The sequence below is a fragment of the Phyllobates terribilis genome, unplaced genomic scaffold (genome assembly GCF_046119375.1).
Source record: "Phyllobates terribilis strain yellow unplaced genomic scaffold, ASM4611937v1 Scaffold_3__8_contigs__length_932513732, whole genome shotgun sequence".
NCBI lineage: Eukaryota > Metazoa > Chordata > Amphibia > Anura > Dendrobatidae > Phyllobates > Phyllobates terribilis.
Genome location: NW_027362763.1, coordinates 729,049,870 through 729,070,574, shown reverse-complemented (window position 1 = coordinate 729,070,574; position 20,705 = coordinate 729,049,870). Strand labels below are relative to the sequence as shown.

The following is a 20,705-nucleotide window of genomic DNA, read 5'->3' as shown; positions in this document are numbered from 1 at the left end:
TTCAGGTGACACTAACTCCTAATTCAGACTTTTTTTCTTTTCGCAGGTGAAAAATAAAAAGGGCTGATTTTTATCATTGAGCTAGATCAGATTCTCATTACTGTTCGATACGTGCCTCAAAGTTTTACGATCAGTGATTTTTTTTCTGATGCAAAAAAAAAAATTGCAAAGATTTTTCTACTCACTGCAATGTTGAAAACAGCCAGCGCATGGATTGCCCACAGATGTCATACCTGGGCTGACCGGGATTTACATGGGTAATTTTGATCCGTCATTCAGATCAAAAACTGCCATGTTTAGGTGATTTTTTTGCGGACACACGGTTTGCCAAAAAACAAGAACACGTGAACAGGCAAATAGACTTGGACAAAAGTCGCGGGCCAATCTCGGTATTTATTAAAAAAAAGTCTACAATTGAAACTGTTTTTCCTTCCCATCATATGGAAACAAACTTAAAGGGGTTTTCTCACGAAAAGTTCATTTTAATCAATAGATCTTGGAATAATAATAATTTCCACAATTGGATGTGTTTAAATAAAATGTTCCTGTGCTGAGATAATCTTATAAATGTGCCCCTGCTGTGTACTGTGTAATGGCTGTGTCTGACCGTGCAGGAACATGGTCTGATCATACCACAGCTCCTGGGCAGTGGAGGAAGCAAAAGAGTATACAGTGATTCAGTCAGACTGCCGTATGCCCGCGGATCGCATGGCAGTCCTCAGACTGGTCATATGCTCCCCTGACCTGAGCGTGACAGCTGCATAGAAAAAGATGGTGTCACACTCATGTCAGGAGAGCTGACAGCTAGCCTGAGGATTGCGATACGATCCTCGGGCGAGTAATATGGCAGTCTGCCTGATTCAGTGACGCTGGCGCAGAGGAGTGGGCGGGATTATGGGCAGGGGGAGGGTTGAATATTCATTTGGAATGAACATACATTTGACCAGCCGTCACGCGACAATAAATTTTCCAGGGCTTACAGCAACACAACGGGGCAACATTCAAAAATAAAAGTTACATATTCTGAAAGGGCTGCCCAAGCCATATTTCAGGATACTATTAGTGGGGTAGGCAAAAATTACCCAACAGATTCCTTTTAAGACTTCGGCGTTAAATTTAAATGGGAGAATCTGCCTAGAGCAGGGAGAACCCCAATACTGCAGGAGAAGTTAGGGTGGTTGGGATGGTAGCAGAATACAGGGGAATGTAAAGAGTGTGATGACTCTCAAATAAAGGGAAATATAGGTAAGTAGAGAACATCACAAGCACATAAACAGCACTGAAACAGTAATATTCGCAGTGTCAAGATGGTAGGGAGTGAACAAAAAGTGTAAAATTGCAATACACAGGGAAAGGATAACAATGTACAAAAAAAAACAAAATGGAGAATACATGACCAAATAGAGCAATAAGATAAATCATGACATGAGCGCACTGGCTCAGTAGCAGACCTATGCCCAGCTTGTGGAGGAGATAGAGAGCACTGAGATATATAGGAGAGCACAAGGGGAGTGCACACTGATGTAGGGAGAAGAGGAGGGAACTTCCGGCTCAGGAAAATGACGGTCAGGAAGTGCGTCATAACTGGGAAGCGTGTTACTATGGGGCGCGTTGTAAACAGCCTTGTAGTGACCAGGGAGCGCACAGCACCAGAAACGTGAGATTTGTGGTATTAGTGGTGCATGTGCTGTCTACTGGCAGGCCAGCTCTAGTAGACATATTTTTTCGTGGACCAGATATAATTACAGTGCAGACCAGATTTGGCCCACGGGCTTGAGTTCGACATCTATGCTGTAATGAGTCCATCTGGGAAATACATGGTTGGGATGTAGGAGGGTCAGTCAATAAGTAAAGCTTCCTATTTTTTTTCTCCTTAAATAAGGTAGTTATGTTAAATATTCGAATTTGGCACAATTCCTCAAACCTTCTTCTCCAATCCACAGCAATTGCAACTTCCTGCACCAACAGGTGGCAGGATTGTATCCGTTTGCAAAATGGCTGACATCGATGTTCGTATTAGACAACATTCTGTGATTGAATTCTTGCATGCAGAAGGTGAAACGCCCATTTGAATTCATGAGAGACTGAAAAATGTATACGGTGATGCAACAGTGGATGTCAGTACTGTTAGACGATGGGTTTGTCGCTGTAACACAGCTGAAGGGCCATCACCATTGGCTGACAAAATGCGGAGTGGCAGGCCAGTAACCGCAGAGACTCCAAGCAACATTCAGCGAGTCGATGACATCATTCGTGGTGACCGCCGGGTGACGGCAGATGAATTGTGTGGCATTATCTGCCTCAGTAAAGGCAGTGTGATGAAAATTATTGGACAACTGGGATGCAGAAAAGTCTGTGCACGGTGGGTCCCAAGAATGCTTTTTACCATGCTGGAATACATGCCCTTGTTAAACGGTGGACCAAGACTGTGGAAATGGATGGAGATTATATTGAAAAGTGACAAATTAATCGTTAATGTTGTGGTTTTCAACCTATGTAATTGCATTTGAATTTCTTGCCAATTAAAAGGAGAAAAAAATAGGAGGCATTACTTATTGACTGATCCTCGTATAAATGGGGCCTAAGGCTCAATTTACACTGCTTATTTCCCATAAATTCATCAAGTATATTGGGAAATCTCCCAACATACATGCTAAATGTCTATTAGGTCGCAATCAGTTGTCCATTTTCATGTATGTGTTTTATCCATGTTTTTGACACATAGAGTACGTACCAATTATATATTATAGATTGTAATCTTGTGAGTAGGGCCCTCACTCCTCCTGTAACTGGTGAATATGTGTTACTTTGCAATGTCTTTACTGTTTGTACGTGTTCCCACTTAATTTACTTGTGAAGTGCTGTGGAATATGTTGGCGCTATAGAAATAAAATTATTATTATAGTCCATTCATAGCACTTGAATGGCATCCATAAGTCGTCTGAGAGCAGAATATTATGGGCAGGAGAAGCTTAATTTTTTATTTTTTTTGCATAGGAGAAAAACAGATACAGACTGATAGTAAAAACAGACACTTGGACCAAAAATGGATGAAAATCTGATCCAGCACATGGATGAAAAAGAAATAAAAAAAAACTTCTAATGAAGCCACATTCAGACTTCCATTTTGTTACATACATGAAAAAATTAAACAATTTTCATTAATGTTCTGGCTCAAATTTTCATCAGTGTTTGGTCCATATGTCTATTTTTACTATCAGTGCGGCATCCTTTTTTTCTGGAATACAAAATAAAAAAAAAATCTCCAAGCTTCTCCTATCCATTAAACAGTAAAATATGGGCAGCACTAGGGTGGCACACATGGCATCTATGTTTTGTCCATTGTTTCGCAGACTCATTGATTTGAATGGGTGAGATGGATCCCTGACAATAATTAACATTTTTTCCCTGTACTTTTAGTCTGCAAAAAATCACGGACATGTGAACAACCCCATAGGTTTAATGGTTACAAGTTCTATCCATGGAAAACACGTATATAACACGTACGTGAAAAACGGACTATGTGCATGTTGCATTTCAATGGTATCACAGTTATTTTATGTACATCTGTATAGTTGATCTTTTTGTGATTTGATATTGTACAAGTATCATTTATAATTCTACAGTAACATTATAATGAACAGCATGTCCATGCTGAACTTTCCTCCCATCTCTCATCTAACTCGCTCTTCAACAACCAACAATCTGGCTTCCGTCCCTACCATTCCATCGAAACTGCTGTGACTAAAATTACCAACTACCTACTTACTGACAAAGCTAACAAACAATTCTCCATACTCCTCCTTCTAGACCTGTCCTCTGCCTTCGACAAAGTTGACCACTGCCTCCTACTACAGATCCTCTCTTTCCTTGGCGTCAAAGACCTTGCCCTATCTTGGATCTCCTCATACCTTTCCAACCGCACATTTAGCGTCTCCCACTGCCACATTACCTCCTCATCCCGCCCCCTCTCTGTTGGAGTCCCTCAAGGCTCTGTTCTGGGACCCTTACTCTTCTCCATCTATACCATTGGCCTGGGACAACTCACAAACTCCCATGGCTTTCAATACCACCTGTACGCTGATGACACTCAGATCTACCTCTCTGGTCCAGACGTCACCTCTTTGCTGTCCAGAATCCCAGAGTGTCTATCAGCCATATCCTTCTTCTTCTCCTCTTGCTTCCTCAAGCTCAATGTGGACAAAACTGAACTCATCATCTTTCCTCCATCTCACCTAACTCTCCTACCTGATCTATCACAATAAATGATATTACGCTTTCCCCTGTACCGCAAGTCTGCTGCCTCGGAGTAACTCTCGATTCTGCCCTGTCCTTCAAACCGCACATCTAAGCTCTTGCCACCTCCAAATCAAAAAAATTTCCATAATCCGTCCTTTCCTCAACCCTGAATGTACTAAAATGTTAGTGCATGCCCTCATCATCTCCTACCTCGATTACTGCAATATTCTCCTCTGTGGCCTCCTTGCATCTCTCCAGTCCATCCTTAACTTTGCTGCACGTCTAATCAACCTCTTGCCTCGCTACTCCTCCACTTCCCTCTGCAAATTCCTTCATTGGCTCTCATTTCCCCAACGTATCCAGTACAAAATATTGACATTGACCTACAAAGCTGTCTCCTCCATATATCTCCGAACTAATCTCCCGTTACCTTCCGACACGTAATCTCCAGTCCTCTCAAGACTTTCTTTTCTCCTCCACATTTATACGTTCCTCACCCAATCGCCTTCAAGACTTCTCGCGAGAATCCCCCATACTCTGGAATTCTGTGCCCCAACACGTCTGATTATCCGCCAGTTTCGGAACTATCAGACTGAACTTGAAAACTCATATCTTCAAGCAAGTTTACAGCCTGCAATAACCCCCTGACACCTCACCACCACTGGAGCTGCTGCAACCTACTGTCTCCTTCCCTATTTTCCGGTAGAATGTAAGCCCACAAGGACAGGTGCCTCTCTATCGGTCTGTCATTGTTAGTTTGCTCACTGTATTTTATATTTGTATTTGGATGTAATCCCTTCTCATGTACAGCACCATGGAATCAATGGTTCTCTAAAAATAAATAATAATTATAAATTCTCATAAACCTTCAGATCTTGGGCTATGGGGGCAAATAAAACGATAAGTTTTAGGGCTCATGCAGATGTTCATGCAAATCGGTCCAAGCATAGACAGCTAATACACGGACTGCCAGGGGGCTCCTGACCCAAATATGACAGCTTCATGTATTTCTATGAGGCTGTCATGCTCGGGTCGGGAGACCGGAGGCTAGTCCGTGCATTACGGTCAGATCTCGGACCAATTTGCATGGAAATTTACATGAGCCCTTAGATCCATTGGGTCATTGTAGGATACGTATGCTACATTTTATTGCCGTGTGTTATTGTGTTTTTACGGCATATTTATTTCATTCTAACCATTACAAGCACTTTTGCACAAAAATCTCAAAAAAGTATTTTACTTAATCCTGGTCACTCTCTGAAACATTAATAGATTTTGCTATGAAATTGTTTAATGGATCTAAAACATATAGTGAGTTGTCAAGATAAGAAGTTACAAGTTTTAGTAAGTGCATCAAATTGAGTGTAAAGTTTTGGAATTGATCAAATAATATTTTTAAGTGAGGCTGTTAAAACAGTTTTTGAAGCGAAGAAGGTGAGTGAACTGCTTTCTTTTGAAAAACTGTTCCTTTTTTTTTGTAATAGCTAGGCTGGGTGTAAACCTGGAGTAGATCAATGTTGTACTGGGTAACATGACATCCAACATGCAGACCTCCCAGTAGTGCAAGAGGGACGCAACAGTATTCTGTAGAGACGTATTAAAACAACAAACCACATTATCAGTGCAAACGAATGAAAGAAGGGGAGTGCCTTTCCTCATTACGGCACTACCTTACCCTACCTTGCTGCGGAGGTTGGCATCCTATATCCTGCGCAATGGCGCCACCACTCACCGACGACTCACCCTGCTTTCCCTATATCACCCTATAGTGACAAAAATACATAAAGTGCAAAGTGCAGAAAATTGAGGTAGAAATGTTTAAGACCCATTAGCAAATGGTAGGGAAAAATATGTAACAGTTGCTCTGATCAGTCCAATTTAGCAGCAGATACAAAAAAGGAGATAGAAAAATCTATGCTGGGAAACCTTCACATCCCTGGCATATATATAGTGACAATTCTTTGTCAGAATGTTAAGTATAGATTATCTAATAATGATTTATTCAACAGATATGATCATTTAGACTGATACTGGGCATATGCATGAAGATAATTTTGATGCCAATATATAATTAGGAATTTTACTAATAGCAATTAATCCCACTAATATAATCAGCTGGACTTAGTTTTGGTCCATTCAGACTCATCAGTCTATATACGAAGTTCAATAAATCTCAAGGAATCTATACAATGTCATATCAGATATGGTTAAATAGACTCAAGCATGATCTGTGTAGCCTAATCAATACAAATATCAACTTGACGCGTTTCTCCTTTTACAAGGTTCATCAGGAGTAACCAATTAGACTTCATAATCAAAAACGACTTATCTGGCTCCTTCAAGTTTTCAAACATGGTTCAGTAAGGACCCAACCTCATGATAGGGCGTTTTTTTAGTTCGAGGAGAATCCCCCGCAGCCCCCATATCCTGATAATGGGACAGCTTACTTCATCAACAGACCCTTCTTATATAAGCCTGGAATGAGCCATAGTGTGCGTCTCTGCTGCACGGGCTTTACGTTCCAGACATAGCCAGAAACCGCTGCGTGTCTAGGAGTACCTGGAAATACGTCACTGGAAGTCACTATGCGTTCCAGGATGCGTTCCAAACAGCGGAACCACATCACCGCCGCTAGTTAGATTACATGACCGGAAAACAGTGTGCGTTCCACAGCACATTATCCCACCGGAACCACCATTGATCAAATACTGGTATGAGACCTGGGATGTTGGATTACAATCCCCAAACATCCCATTATTCAGACTGTACAACATTTATGTTGAACCCAGGCTTAATTTAACATACAACTATTTCATTTTTGATGAAATTTTTTTCCACCAGCTCAGGGGCACGGCCATGTGGAGCGCTTGTGCCCCCACATACGCCAATTTGCTCCTGGGCAGGTGGGAGGATAGAATCGTTTTTGGTGATGAGACATCGTGGTCGAGCCCCCAGATACTATTCTGGGGTCGCTTCATCGACGATGTGCTTGTACTTTAGATAGGAGATTCTGCTTCCTTTAATAGGTTTGTGAATGAATTGAATAACAACATCATTGGCCTTAGGTTTACATCTGAAATACATCCAGTGTCCATCAACTTCTTGGATGTAAATATTGAGAAGGATGGGGCCAGTCACTTACAGACGAGGATATTCCGTAAACCAACGGCGACAAACAATCTGCTTAGTTGGGACAGTCATCATCCTCTCACCCTCAGGAGGGGGATCCCCAAAGGTCAATATCTGAGAGTGAGGAGAAATTGTTCTTCTCCAGAGTTATTTAATACTCATTTGAGACACCTAAGAAACAGATTTATTGAAAGGGGTTATCCCATTAAGACACTTAGTGAGGCCTTTGAAAATGCTGCATCATCAAATAGATCTGATTTACTAAGACCACGGTGCGATCGTGGTGGGGACCCTCTCATGAGGGTCATTGGAAACTTTGATAACTGTTTCACCGAGGTAAGAGAAATACTAGGAAGACATTGGAATATTCTCACTGCTGATAGTGAGATTGTTGAATTTCTTTCGGCCAGACCGGCCATCACTTTCAGAAGAGGTAGATCAATTAAGGATCAGTTGGTGCATAACACTTACCTCCTCCCTAAGAGAAAGACTACGTGGCTTGAGAATAGGAGTCTTAACACACTTAGATGTAGAGGTTGCAGTTTCTGCAAATATATAAAAGTAGGGGACCATTTTGTGAGTGTAAAGACGGGCACCAGATATAACAGTAAACATTTCGCTAACTGCAAGACGGCGGGAGTCGTATATTTGTTTGAATGTTCCTGCCCTTTAAATTACATCGGCAAGACGAAAAGGGAACTTAGGAGGAGGATAGGGTACCATATTGGAGACATAAAGCATACCAGGGATACGCCGATATCAAGGCACATTAGTGAAAAACTTCAGGGCAATTTGAATTATTTTTCTTTCTCAGTTATAGAGGTAATAACACCTTCAATTAGAAAGGGCAACTGGGATAAAAAAGATCTTGCAAAAAGAACTGAAATGGATATATAGATTTACATCCTTTCAGCCAAAAGGGCTGAATGAACAATTACATTTCGGATGCTACATTTAAGTACTCCCTTGTATTATACATAATTGTAACATGACCGTATAAACCTGATCAGTGCCATCGGCCCTAATGGGTGATCTAATTTGGAACAGGACGCCCTAATTTGGGGGATTTTCAAATGAAATTGTATAATTTAATTTAATTGACCACTGTTCTTTGCATATGTGCTAATTTGCATTCAGTTGTGCATTATTATTATGCATATAAACAGACTTATCAAATATGTAGATTAAGCAAATTAAGTCTGGGGTCAACATAACATGGGGCAAATTGATATTGAATGTTGTACAGCCTGAATAATGGGACATTTGGGGATTGTAATCCAACATCCCAGGTCTCATACCAGTATTTGATCAATGGTGGTTCCGGTGGGATAATGTGCTGTGGAATGCACACTGTTTTCCGGTCATGTAATCTAACTAGCGGCGGTGATGTGGTTCCGCTGTTTGGAAAGCATCCTGAAACGCATAGTGACTTTCAGTGACGTATTTCCAGGTACTCCTAGACACGCAGCGGTTTCCGGCTATGTCTGGAACGCAAAGCCTGTGCAGGAGAGACGCACGCTATGGCTCATTCCAGGCTTATATAAGAAGGGTCTGTTGATGAAGTAAGCTGTCCCATTATCAGGATATGGGGGCTGCGGGGGATTCTTCTCAGACTAAAAAAACACCCTATCATGAGGTTGGGTCCTTACTGAAACATGTTTGAAAACTTGAAGGAGCCAGATAAGTCGTTTTTGATTATGAAGTTTGTCTAATTGGTTACTCCTGATGAACCTTGTAAAAGGAGAAACGCGTCAAGTTGATATTTGCATTGATTAGGCTACACAGATCATGCTTGGGTCTATTTAACCATATCTGATATGACATTGTATAGATTACTTGAGATTTATTGAACTTCGTATATAGACTGATGAGGCTGAATGGACCAAAACTAAGTCCAGCTGATTATATTTGTGGGATTAATTGCTATTAGTAAAATTACTAATTATATATTGGCATCAAAATTATCATCATGCATATGCCCAGTATCAGTCTAAATGATCATATCTGTTGAATAAATCATTATTAGATAATCTATACTTAACATTCTGACAAAGAATTGTCACTATATATATGCCAGGGATGTGAAGGTTTCCCAGCATAGATTTTTCTATCTCCTTTTTTGTATCTGCTGCTAAATTGGACTGATCAGAGCAACTGTTACATATTTTTCCCTACCATTTGCTAATGGGTCTTAAACATTTCTACCTCAATTTTCTGCACCTTGCACTTTATGTATTTTTGTCACTATAGGGTGATATAGGGAAAGCAGGGTGAGTTGCCGGTGAGTGGTGGCGCCATTGCGCAGGATATTGGATGCCAACCTCCGCAGCAAGGTAGGGTAAGGTAGTGCCGTAATGAGGAAAGGCACTCCTCTTCTTTCATTCGTTTGCACTGATAATGTGGTTTGTTGTTTTAATAGGTGTCTAATTTTAAGATATATATTAAAAGTTAATTTTTAAATATAAAAATAAGGTACTAAATCTGTGAGTTTTTTTCTACTGTTGGTACTAAGGAATTTGATTTTTTGCTGTGATTTCTAGTATTCTGTAGAGCTTTTACATGGTTAAAATGCCACTTTTTTATCATGTAAATAATCATACCAAGAAGAATCATTTCAGAACTTTTTCCACCTTTATTGTCATGCACAGTCTGTAGAATGCAATTGAAAAAAATAAAGTGAAATCTTTTCGGGTGGAAAAAGAAAAATAATGAACTAGAATAATGTAGTTGCATAAATATGCACACCCTTAACCTAATACTTAGTTGAAGTACCCTATGAATTTATGACAGTATTCAGTCATTTTTGGCAGGAGTTTATCAGCATGAAACATCTAGGATTGGTAATCTTTGCCCACTTTTCCTTGCAGTAGCGCTCCAAATCTGACATCTCCTGTGTACAGCGCCCTCTTCAGGTCACCCACAGATTTTCAATTGGATTTGGGTCTGGGCTCTGGCAAGGCCATTCCAAAACTTTGATTTTCTTCTGGTGAAGCTATTATTTTTATTGATTTGGTGGTATGTTTAGAATCATAGAATCATAGAATGGTAGAGTTGGAAGGGACCTCCTGGGTCATCTGGTCCAACCCCCTGCTGAAAGCAGGATTCACTAGATCATCTCAGACAGATGTCTGTCCAGCCTCTGTTTGAAGACGTCCATTGAAGGGGAACTCACCACCTCTCGTGGCAGCCTGTTCCACTCATTAATCACCCTAACTGTCAAAAAGTTTTTTCTAATATCTAATCTGTGTCTCCTCCCATTTAGTTTCATCCCATTGCTTCTAGTCTTTCCTTGTGCAAATGAGAATAAAGATGATCCTTCTACAATGTGACAGCCCTTGACATATTTGTAGACAGCTATTAAGTCTCCTCTCAGTCTTCTTTTTTGCAAGCTAAACATTCCCAAATCCTGCAACCGTTCCTCATAGGACATGGTTTGCAGACCAGTCACCATTCTGGTCGCTCTTCTCTGAACTTGCTCCAGTTTGTCTATGTCTTTTTTAAAATGTGGTGCCCAAAACTGTACACAGTATTCCAGATGAGGTCTGACCAAAGAGGAGTAAAGACCGATAATGACTTCACGTGATCTAGACTGTATGCTTCTGTTAATACATCCCAGAATTGTATTTGCCTTTTTTGCTGCTGCATCACACTGTTGACTCATGTTCAGTCTATGATCTATTAGTATACCTAAGTCTTTTTCACATGTACTGTTGCTTAGCTCTATTCCTCCCATTCTGTATATGCTTTTTTCATTTTTATTGCCCAGATGTAGTACTTTACATTTTTCCCTGTTAAAAACCATTCTGTTGGTTGCTGCCCACTGCTCCAGTTTATTTAGGTCTTTTTGAATCCTCTCTCTCTCTTCTCTAGTATTAGCTATCCCTCCTAGCTTTGTGTCATCAGCAAATTTAATCAGTTTACCCTCAATTCCTTCATCTAAATCACTGATAAAGATGTTGAACAATACAGGTCCCAGGACGGAGCCCTGTGGTACCCCACTTGAGACATTCATCCAGCTGGATGTGAAGCCATTTACAACCACCCTTTGAGTCCGATCACTAAGCCAGTTATGAATCCACCTAACAGTTGCCTGGTCCATTGCATACTTGGTCATTTTTTCAATAAGGATGGTGTGAGATACTTTGTCAAATGCTTTGCTGAAGTCAAGATATACTATATCTACAGCATTTCCCTGATCCACCCAGTCAGTGATTCTGTCATAGAAGGAAATTAAGTTAGTCTGACATGACTTGTTAGTTACAAACCCATGCTGACTCTGGTTAATCACTTCATTCTTATCCAGGTACTTACATACATGTTGTTTAATAATTTGTTCAAAGATCTTTCCTGGTATAGAAGTCAGACTCACCGGCCTATAGTTCCCTGGGTCCACCTTCTTCCCCTTTTTGAAGATAGGAACAACATTTGCTCTTCTCCAGTCTTCTGGGACTTCTGTTCTCCAAGAATTTTCAAAGATTATGGAGAGTGGTTCTAAAATTTCTTCTACGATCTCCTTCAGTACTCTGGGGTGTAATTCATCTGGACCTGGAGACTTGAACTCATTTATGTTAGCTAAATATTCCCTCACAATCTTTCTGTTTACAGATAACTTGGATTCCTCTATTCCTTTAAAAGGACAGTGAAGATCAGTTGATGTTACATTTTCTTTCTGAGAGAAAACAGATGCAAAATAGGAATTAAAAAGTTCGGCCTTCTCAACATCCTCTCTTACCATTTCTCCATTTTCATCCTGTAAAAATCCTATAACATCTTTGACTTTTCTTTTACTTTTGACATACCCCCAAAATCCTTTTTTATTGCTTTTGACATCTCTTGCAAGCCTTAATTCATTGTCAGCTTTAGCTAACCTGATACGTGCCCTGCAGGATCTGCAGACTGCATTATAATCTTCTTTAGATATGCCTCCCTCTTTCCATTTCCCTCTTTCCTCCCTCTTTCCATAGGATCGTTGTCGTGCTCAAAGGTCAAATTCCTCTTCATCTTCTTAACAGAGGCCTGAAGGTTTTGATGTAAAACTGATATTTGGAACTGTTTATAATTCCCTCCACCTTGACTAAAGTCCCAGTTCCAGCTGCTGAGAAACGGCCCCAAAGCATAATGCTGTCTCCACCATGTTTCTCTGTATGGTGTTATTTGGATGATGACCAGTGTTGGCATTGTGCCAAACATACGTCTTCGAATTATGGCCAAAAAATTCAACCTTGGTCTCATCAGATCAGAACATATTTTCCCACATGCTTTTGGCAGACTTGACATAGATTTTGTCAAAACATAGCCAGGCTTGGATGCTTTTCTTTTTAAGAAAAGGCTTCCCTCTTGCCATCTTACCACACTGGGCAGGAATATAAAGAATATAGGAGACTTGTCACATGCAGTACACAACCTGTACTTTCCAGAAATTCCTGCAGCTCCTTTGATGTTCCTGTAGCCCTCTTGACTGTCTCAGTGACTAATTTATCCTTTCTTTTCATCAAATTTTGAGGGATATCCAGTTCCAGATAATGTCACTGTTGTACCAAATATAAGCCACCTCTTGATGACCATCTTCACAGTGTCCCATGGTAATTTTTTTTTAACTCGTTTTATTGCTTATAAAATAACATGTCGTCAATTTGAAAATATTGTCAAACAATTCTTAATGATTTTATTTACATTAAAAGAACATTTTTGTTTACAGGAGAATTCCAGAGTATAATTTCTGTTCAGTATACCTATACAAAAATATCTAACAATAATAAACTTGACTCAATGATCAAGGGCATATATGTTTTGACTTTTACATTTATATATTGATCTTTAAATTTAACATCTCTCAACTAAGTCATGTAAAGAGGTGTTGATAGCTTGGGGGGAATCCAGTTTGTGGAGCACCAATCCATAGTCCCCATATTTTATCAAATTTATTAGAGTAATTCTCATTATTATAAATAAAATGTTCAAATGATAGAGTTGTGCTTGTGTGCTTAATCCATGCAGCGTCGGTCGGAGGTCGTTTGTCCATCATCTGATGGCTATCACCTTTCTTGCAATAAAGAGAGACTTTTGTAAAAATAGACGAAAGTAGTAAGACCATTCTTCTTCATCAAAGATACTAAACAGGCATAATGTAGGATCCACTGGGACATTCATATTTAGAGTTGAAGATAGTATCGCTACAACTTTTCTCCAGAAATTACTAACAAAGGGGCATTCCCATGTCAGATGCCAAAAATCAGAGTCAGGTGTTTTACACCCATGGTATTTTTAATGTCCTTGAATTTTTTTGTACCCTTCTCCTGATGATATTCAAACAATGAGATCCCTTTGCTGTGTTGTAACTGTTTACTGACCATGGATGTTGATATAAAATGCAACTAAGAAGAGGTCAGGAAAATCCTGCAAGAACAGCTAAACTTTATATAGGGTTAATCAGAATCCCTGTAAATGATGGCAGACTTGTACTGACTACTATGTAACACGAGTATAAATGTGATTGGCCAATTCTGAATACAACCACATCCCCAATTATAAGAGGGTGATCACATTTAGGCAATCACATTATTTTAGCTTTTTTTTTCTTTTAGTTTCCCTTTCAAAATGATTTAATTTGGTTTCTCAATGGATTTGAACAGATTATGGCTGACAAAGTGGAAACAGTTCTGAAATTATTATTTTTGGTACTCATTTTTTTTACAAGACAAAAGCCTGGAATTTTAAAAGGGGTTGTAGACTTTTTATACACATGGTATGTAGATACTCATCTCTGGTGCCATATTGTTTTTTTTTTTTACCTTAAAGTCACAATTTTACAATTTAAATTAGATGTAGGACTGACACATGGCCGGCTCCAGGTGTTCGTGGGCCTCGGGCAAAAGAGTCTCAGAGGGCCCCTTTAACACATACCACAATTCATGATGCACAGATACCGCAGAAAAAACAAAACAAAAAAAATTATATATATATATATATATATATATATATATATATATATATATACACACATATATATATATATATATATATATAGTACAATGCCAAAGATTTCACTAACTACTTCCATTACATGTGTGATATCTATTGTAAATTCTACAGTAACTCAGAAACAGGCAAATGGGTGCATATAATGCTCCATAGAGTATAATGGACCCCATATATTGCTTCATACAGCATAATGGACCGCCCAAAAAAAAATCTCCAGCCAAAGATTCAGCCAGGTAAATATAAAATGTCAATGTGTATTCATATCCTTAAAAACAGGTACAGTTGTGCTCAAAAGTTTACATACCCCGGCAGAATTGTTCCTTTCTTGGCCTTGTTTCAGAGAATATGAATGATAACAAAAAAACTTTTTCTCCACTCATGGTTATTGGATGGGTGAAGCCATTTATTGTCAAACTACTGTGTTTTCTTTTTTTAAATCTTAATGACAACCAAAAACATCCAAATGACCCTGATCAAAAGTTCACATACCCTGGTGATTTTGGCCTGATAACCTGCTCAGAATTTGACACAAATGGGTTTGAATGGCTACTAAAGGTAACATCCTCACCTGTGACCTGTTTGCTTGTAATCAGTGTGTGTGCGTAAAAGCTGAGTGAGTTTCTGGGATCCAGACAGACTCTTGTATCCTTCATCCAGCCACTGACGTTTCTGGATTGTGAGTCATGGGGAAAGCAAAAGAATTGTCAATGGATCTGCGGGAAAAGGTAGTTTTACTGTATAACACAGGAAAGGGATACAAAAAAATATCCAAGGAATTGATAATGTCAGTCAGCAGCGTTCAAACTGTGATTAACAAATGGAAAATCAGGGGCTCTGTAAAAACCAAACCACGGTCAGGTAGACCAACAAAGATTTCGGCCACAACTGCCAGGAAAATTGTTCGGGATGCAAAGAAAAACCCACAAATAACATCAGTTGAAATTCAGGACTCTCTGAAAACTAGCGGTGTGGCTGTTTCAAGATGCACAATAAGGAGGCACTTGAAGAAAAATGGGCTGCATGGTCGAGTCACCAGAAGAAAGCCATTACTGCGCAAATGCCACAAAGTATCTCGCCTACAATACGCCAAACATCACAGAGACAAGCCTCAAAACTTCTGGAACAAGGTAATTTGGAGTGATGAGACCAAAATTGAACTTTTTGGCCACAACCATAAATGTTACATTTGGAGAGAGGTCAACAATTCCTATGATGAAAGGAACACCGTTCCAACAGTAAAGCACGGAGGTGGATTGTTGATGTTTTGGGGATGTGTGAGCTACAAAAGCACAGGAAAGTTGGTAAAAGTTGAAGGAAAGATGAATGCAGCACGTTATCAGCAAATACTGGAGGCAAATTTGCACTCATCAGCCCAGAAGCTGCGCATGGGACGTACTTGGACATTCCAACATGACAGCGATCCAAAACACACGGCCAAATCGACCTGTCATTGGCTACAGCAGAAAAAAAGTGAAGGTTCTGGAGTGGCCATCTCAGTCTCCTGACCTCAATATCATTGAGCCACTCTGGGGAGAACTCAAGCGCGCAGTTCATGCTAGACAGCCCAGGAATTTACAGGAACTGGAGGCTTTTTGCCAAGAAGAATGGGCAGCTTTACCATCTGAGAAAATAAAGAACCTCACCCACAACTACCACAAAAGACTTCAAGCTGTCATTGATGTTAGAGGGGGAAATACACGGTATTAAGAACTGGGGTATGTGAACTTTTGATCAGGGTCGTTAAGATGTTTTTGGTTGTCATTAAGATATAAAAAGAGAAAACACAGTAGTTTGACAATAAATGGCTTCACCCAACGAATAACCATGAGTGGAGAAAAAGTTTTTTTGTTATCATTCATATTCTCTGAAACAAGGCCAAGAAAGGAAAAATTCTGCCAGGATATGTAAACTTTTGAGCACAACTATACATGTGGTTACTCAAATATCCCCAAACCAACGCATTTCGACCATGAGTAAGGCATATCCGAAACGCGTTGGTTTGGGGATACTGGAGTAACCACATGTACCTTTTTTTAAGGATATGAATAAACATTGACATTTTATATTTACCTGGCTGAATCCTTTGCTGGAGATTTTTTTTCTTTAGATAGATTGCTGCATCTAATCCTAGGTGGCTCCATGCGAAGGCATATTGGGCTTCACTGTTACATCTATCTGGTGAGATGACTCTCTTTCCTCCTTCCCTTTTCCTTCATCCCTCCAAAGTTTTGCATACAGAATAATGGACCCCATATAATGCTCCATACAGAATAATGGACCCCATATAATGCTCCATACAGTATTATGGGCCCATATAATGCTCCATACAGAAAAACGGACCCCAAATAATGCTCCATACAGAAAAATGGACTCCATATAATGCTCCATACAGAAAAATGGACCCCATATAATGCCCCATATGGAATAATGGACCCCATATAATGCTCCATACAGTATTATGGTCCCATATAATGCTCCATACAGTATTATGGTCCCATATAATGCTTCATACAGAAAAACGGACCCCAAATAATGCTCCATACAGAAAAACGGACCCCATATAATGCCCCATACAAAATAATTGACCCCATATATTGCTCCATGCAGAATAATGGATCCCATATATTTCTCCATGCAGAATAATGTATCCCATATATTGCTCCATGCAGAATAATGGATCCCATATATTGCTCCATGCAGAATAATGGATCCCATATATTGCTCCATGCAGAATAATGGATCCCATATATTGCTCCATGCAGAATAATGGATCCCATACATTGCTCCATGCAGAATAATGGATCCGATATATTGCTCCATGCAGAATAATGGATCCCATATAATGATCCATACAGAATAATGGCCCCCATATAATGCTCCATACAGAATAATGGCCCCCATATATTGCTCCATACAGAATAATGGGTCCCATATATTGCTCCATACAGAATGGGCCCCATATAATGCTCCATGCAGAATTGGCCCCATATAATGCTCCATACAGAATGGACCCCATATATTGCTTCATACAGAATGGGCCCCATATAATGCTCCAGACATTAAAAATGATCAAATACTCACCTCTCCTCGCTGGCTGCTGCTGCTCCGGACTCTTCAGTGTCTTCCAGCTCTCGACTGCTCAGAGCACAGGGGATCGTTGTAGTGACATCATCACGCCCTCTGACCTGAGACGTCACAGAGTCAGAAGACACCAGACCAGCGGGGAATGGGGAGAGGTATGTATTGCAAGTGCCAGGTCCCGCTGGCATCGGGCTCCCCCGACTCACGGGCCCCATAGCGTGCCGGTGTCCCCAATGACTCAGGGCCCCGGCACTTGCCCGGTTGCTGACACCGGTCCTGGACTGATACCACATGAATGTAACAATGGAAAATGTATCGATTGGCCAGAGAGGAGAATGAACCACTTTGATAAATTTAGTGCATTTTATGATTGTCTAGTCTAAATGTGAAATGCTAAGGCCAAGTTCAGACTAGCGTATTTTACGTGTCCGTGTTAAAGTAGCATATCACACGGCCCATTGTTATTCCACAGGGCTGCTCAAATGAGGGCACTTCCTGAGCGTCTGCACCGATACTGGAGTAGCTCAGCAGTGCACTCAAAGTGTCACAGCGCGTTCTGATCCTCAGCTCCTTTCTGCAGCCGCTATAATGCCAGGTGTATCAGCGTATCGAGCAGCAGGTACCGCAGATAGAAGCCAGAGATCAGAGTACGCCTGCACCCCCACTGTGTGCTCACCACTGAGCTCCCACAGTGTCAGTGTGCACCCGCTGAAATACAGATTGAGTTCAGGCAGCACTCGCTCTGAACAATCTAGTGCTGTCAATCAAGATCAGAGAAAGTGTTTCACATGCACATTCAGCTGCGTAACCGTGCAGAGCCCTCGGCCACGCCAAGAGCGCACTGAAAGCTCGGCCACGCCAAGAGCGCACCGAAACGTCCTCATTTGCATATGAAATAAATGTTGCATTCTCTGCTACTAAATTGAATTCTACTGGTATGATTATAATGAGGATGTAGCCGCTATAAGAAACGTTTAAAGGGGTTATCCGGGACTTAAACATCGATGGCCTATCCTTAGGATAGGTCAATAATATCTGTTCGGTGGGAGTGGGCCACCTGGCAGACCAGTCGATCACCTATTCCCCATGGCGGCTGGAGCTGCTGTATAGTGGCCGCGGAGTACTGCACATTCATCTACTATTCAAATCAATAGGGGCGGAAGTGCAGTACCGGCTGCAGCCACTGTTCGGCCGATGGAGCTATAGAATGCAATTCCGCAACTGAACAGTTCTGGCACTGGGATCCGCTGGTCGGCGGGGGCGCCAGCTACAGCACCTCAAACAATCATGGCCTATTCTTAGGATAGGTCATCGATGTTAAAGTCCCAGAAACCCCTTTAATTAGTTTAAATGGCATTTTAGGGGTGACAAACTCCCTTTAAAATGTATGGGTGTAGATTTCAGTGTATCGAGCACCAAAACCTGCGTGAAAAATTACTTGGCATTGTTTTAATTTGGAATCCATGCTGCCGTTCACATGGACGCAGTTTTTTTCCCCCGCCCAGAGGAATGGGACTATCCTACTCCGGACGCTCAGAAGCACTGAAAATCCAAGGGTCGACCCAACTGTCTATCACTCTGCAATCAATAATACTACAGAACGTTTGTTAAGAAAAAAAAGCATGAAACCCCCTTAAAAAAACAGCAGTGTGTGAATAATGAGGTGCAAAAAGCCGAATCCCACAGTGGATAATGCTCTCCCGTACACCTCCATGTCATAGCACAGCAGTGACAGCTGACTGCTCCCCGTCACTACCGGCTCTGTGCTGGTGACAAGAGGCAGTGCCCAGGGCTGAGGAGAGTCACGTCCTAGGGCACTGCGTCACCAGCAAGACCTTCACCCTGCCACCATTACTGGCTAGAGGGAGACCCGCCGGAGCCTGTGCCGGTGTCGCCGCAGCTCCCCCCACCGGGCTGTGGTGTTTGGGGAAGTGACTATAAATACTCGGCCCCGGCCCTGCTCTGTGTGACTGACTGGGCGCTACAACTCCACCCCGGCCACCATCTTCCTTCACTGCTCTGTGTGTGAGTGACAGAAAGACGCCGCCGCTCATTGGCCGCCGAGAAAGTCGCACTTTGTATCGACGCGCGCTATTGGTGGAAGAGTAGGCAGCGCGCAGTATCGCAGGTTGTGATTGGCTGAAGCGGGAGCCAGGCTTGTGAGTGTGCGTCTTCCCCTCCCCCATCCTCCTCCTCCTCAGCTGTGTGACTGTGTCTCTGGCGGTGTCAATGGCTCCTCCTGCCGCGGACAGACGGGGCTTACGGGAGGGGATCTTATCGGGGCTCCTGTGAGAGCTCCACACACCGGAGAGTGACGGGACGGGGAGGGAGGAGCCGAGACTGTCAAGTAAACCGCAGGTCGCGCACTCTCACTCCGCAACCGAAACAGGGGCGAGCCCAGCTCTGCGAGCAGCCAGGAGCCCGGCCCTCCTCCCCCCGACAGTCAGCAAATGAACTCGGTCAGAGCAGCGAACAGGAGACCCAGGCGAGTGTCGAGGCCGCGCCCGGTACAGCCGGAGAGAAACAACGCCGGGGAGCGGGGTAAGAGACGGCGGGGAGAGGAGGCGGAGGCCGGGGGAGGGGAGAGCGGCCAGGGGGCGGATTACAGGCTCGGGCCGCACGCTCTGCGAGGGGCCTACTCCGACTGCAGCCTCGGGGGGCGCTGCCAGGAAAGTGCGAGGCTTGTGCGGGGCCTCAGGCCGCGCTTTGTCTGCTGCGGACCGCGGCCCAGTGCCCGCATCTGCCATCCTGGTGAAGGGGCCCCGCTCCATACAAAGGCTGCCCGCCCGCCCGCCCCACACAATGCAGCCGCCCCCCGCACACAGCGGCGACCACTCAGCCCGCAATCATCTGCCCCCCCCCCACTCCACTCATCATCTGCCCCCCCCACTCCACTCATCATCTGCCCCCCCCCACTCCACTCATCATCTGCCCCCCCCCCACTCCACTCATCATCTGCCCCCCCCCCACTCCACTCATCATCTGCCCCCCCCACTCCACTCATCATCTGCCCCCCCCACTCCACTCATCATCTGCCCCCCCCCCACTCCACTCATCATCTGCCCCCCCCCCCACTCCACTCATCATCTGCCCCCCCCACTCCACTCATCATCTGCCCCCCCCCCCCCCACTCCACTCATCATCTGCCCCCCCCCCCCTCCACTCATCATCTGCCCCCCCCCCACTCCACTCATCATCTGCCCCCCCCCCACTCCACTCATCATCTGCCCCCCCCCCACTCCACTCATCATCTGCCCCCCCCCACTCCACTCATC

At 42.6% G+C, this 20,705-nt stretch overlaps 2 protein-coding genes across 3 annotated transcripts in view; both read left to right on the top strand.

The window, feature by feature from the left end:
- LOC141258623 (uncharacterized) overlaps positions 1-12,377 on the top strand; it is a 43,725-nt gene extending 31,348 nt beyond the window's left edge. Inside the window, exons 4-5 of the mRNA XM_073673585.1 lie at positions 7,266-7,704; positions 12,333-12,377. Coding sequence (XP_073529686.1) covers positions 7,266-7,704; positions 12,333-12,377 — 484 coding nt within the window. The remainder of the gene's footprint in view (positions 1-7,265; positions 7,705-12,332) is intronic.
- Positions 12,378-19,591: 7,214 nt separating this feature from the next.
- FBXO11 (F-box protein 11) overlaps positions 19,592-20,705 on the top strand; it is a 103,908-nt gene continuing 102,794 nt past the window's right edge. The window contains exon 1 of one of the 2 annotated variants that reach the window (XM_073672085.1): positions 19,592-19,971. In XM_073672085.1, the coding sequence (XP_073528186.1) occupies positions 19,881-19,971 (91 nt within the window). In that variant the 5' untranslated portion in view covers positions 19,592-19,880. The remainder of the gene's footprint in view (positions 19,972-20,705) is intronic. The other variant, XR_012318075.1, reaches the window with a different exon arrangement.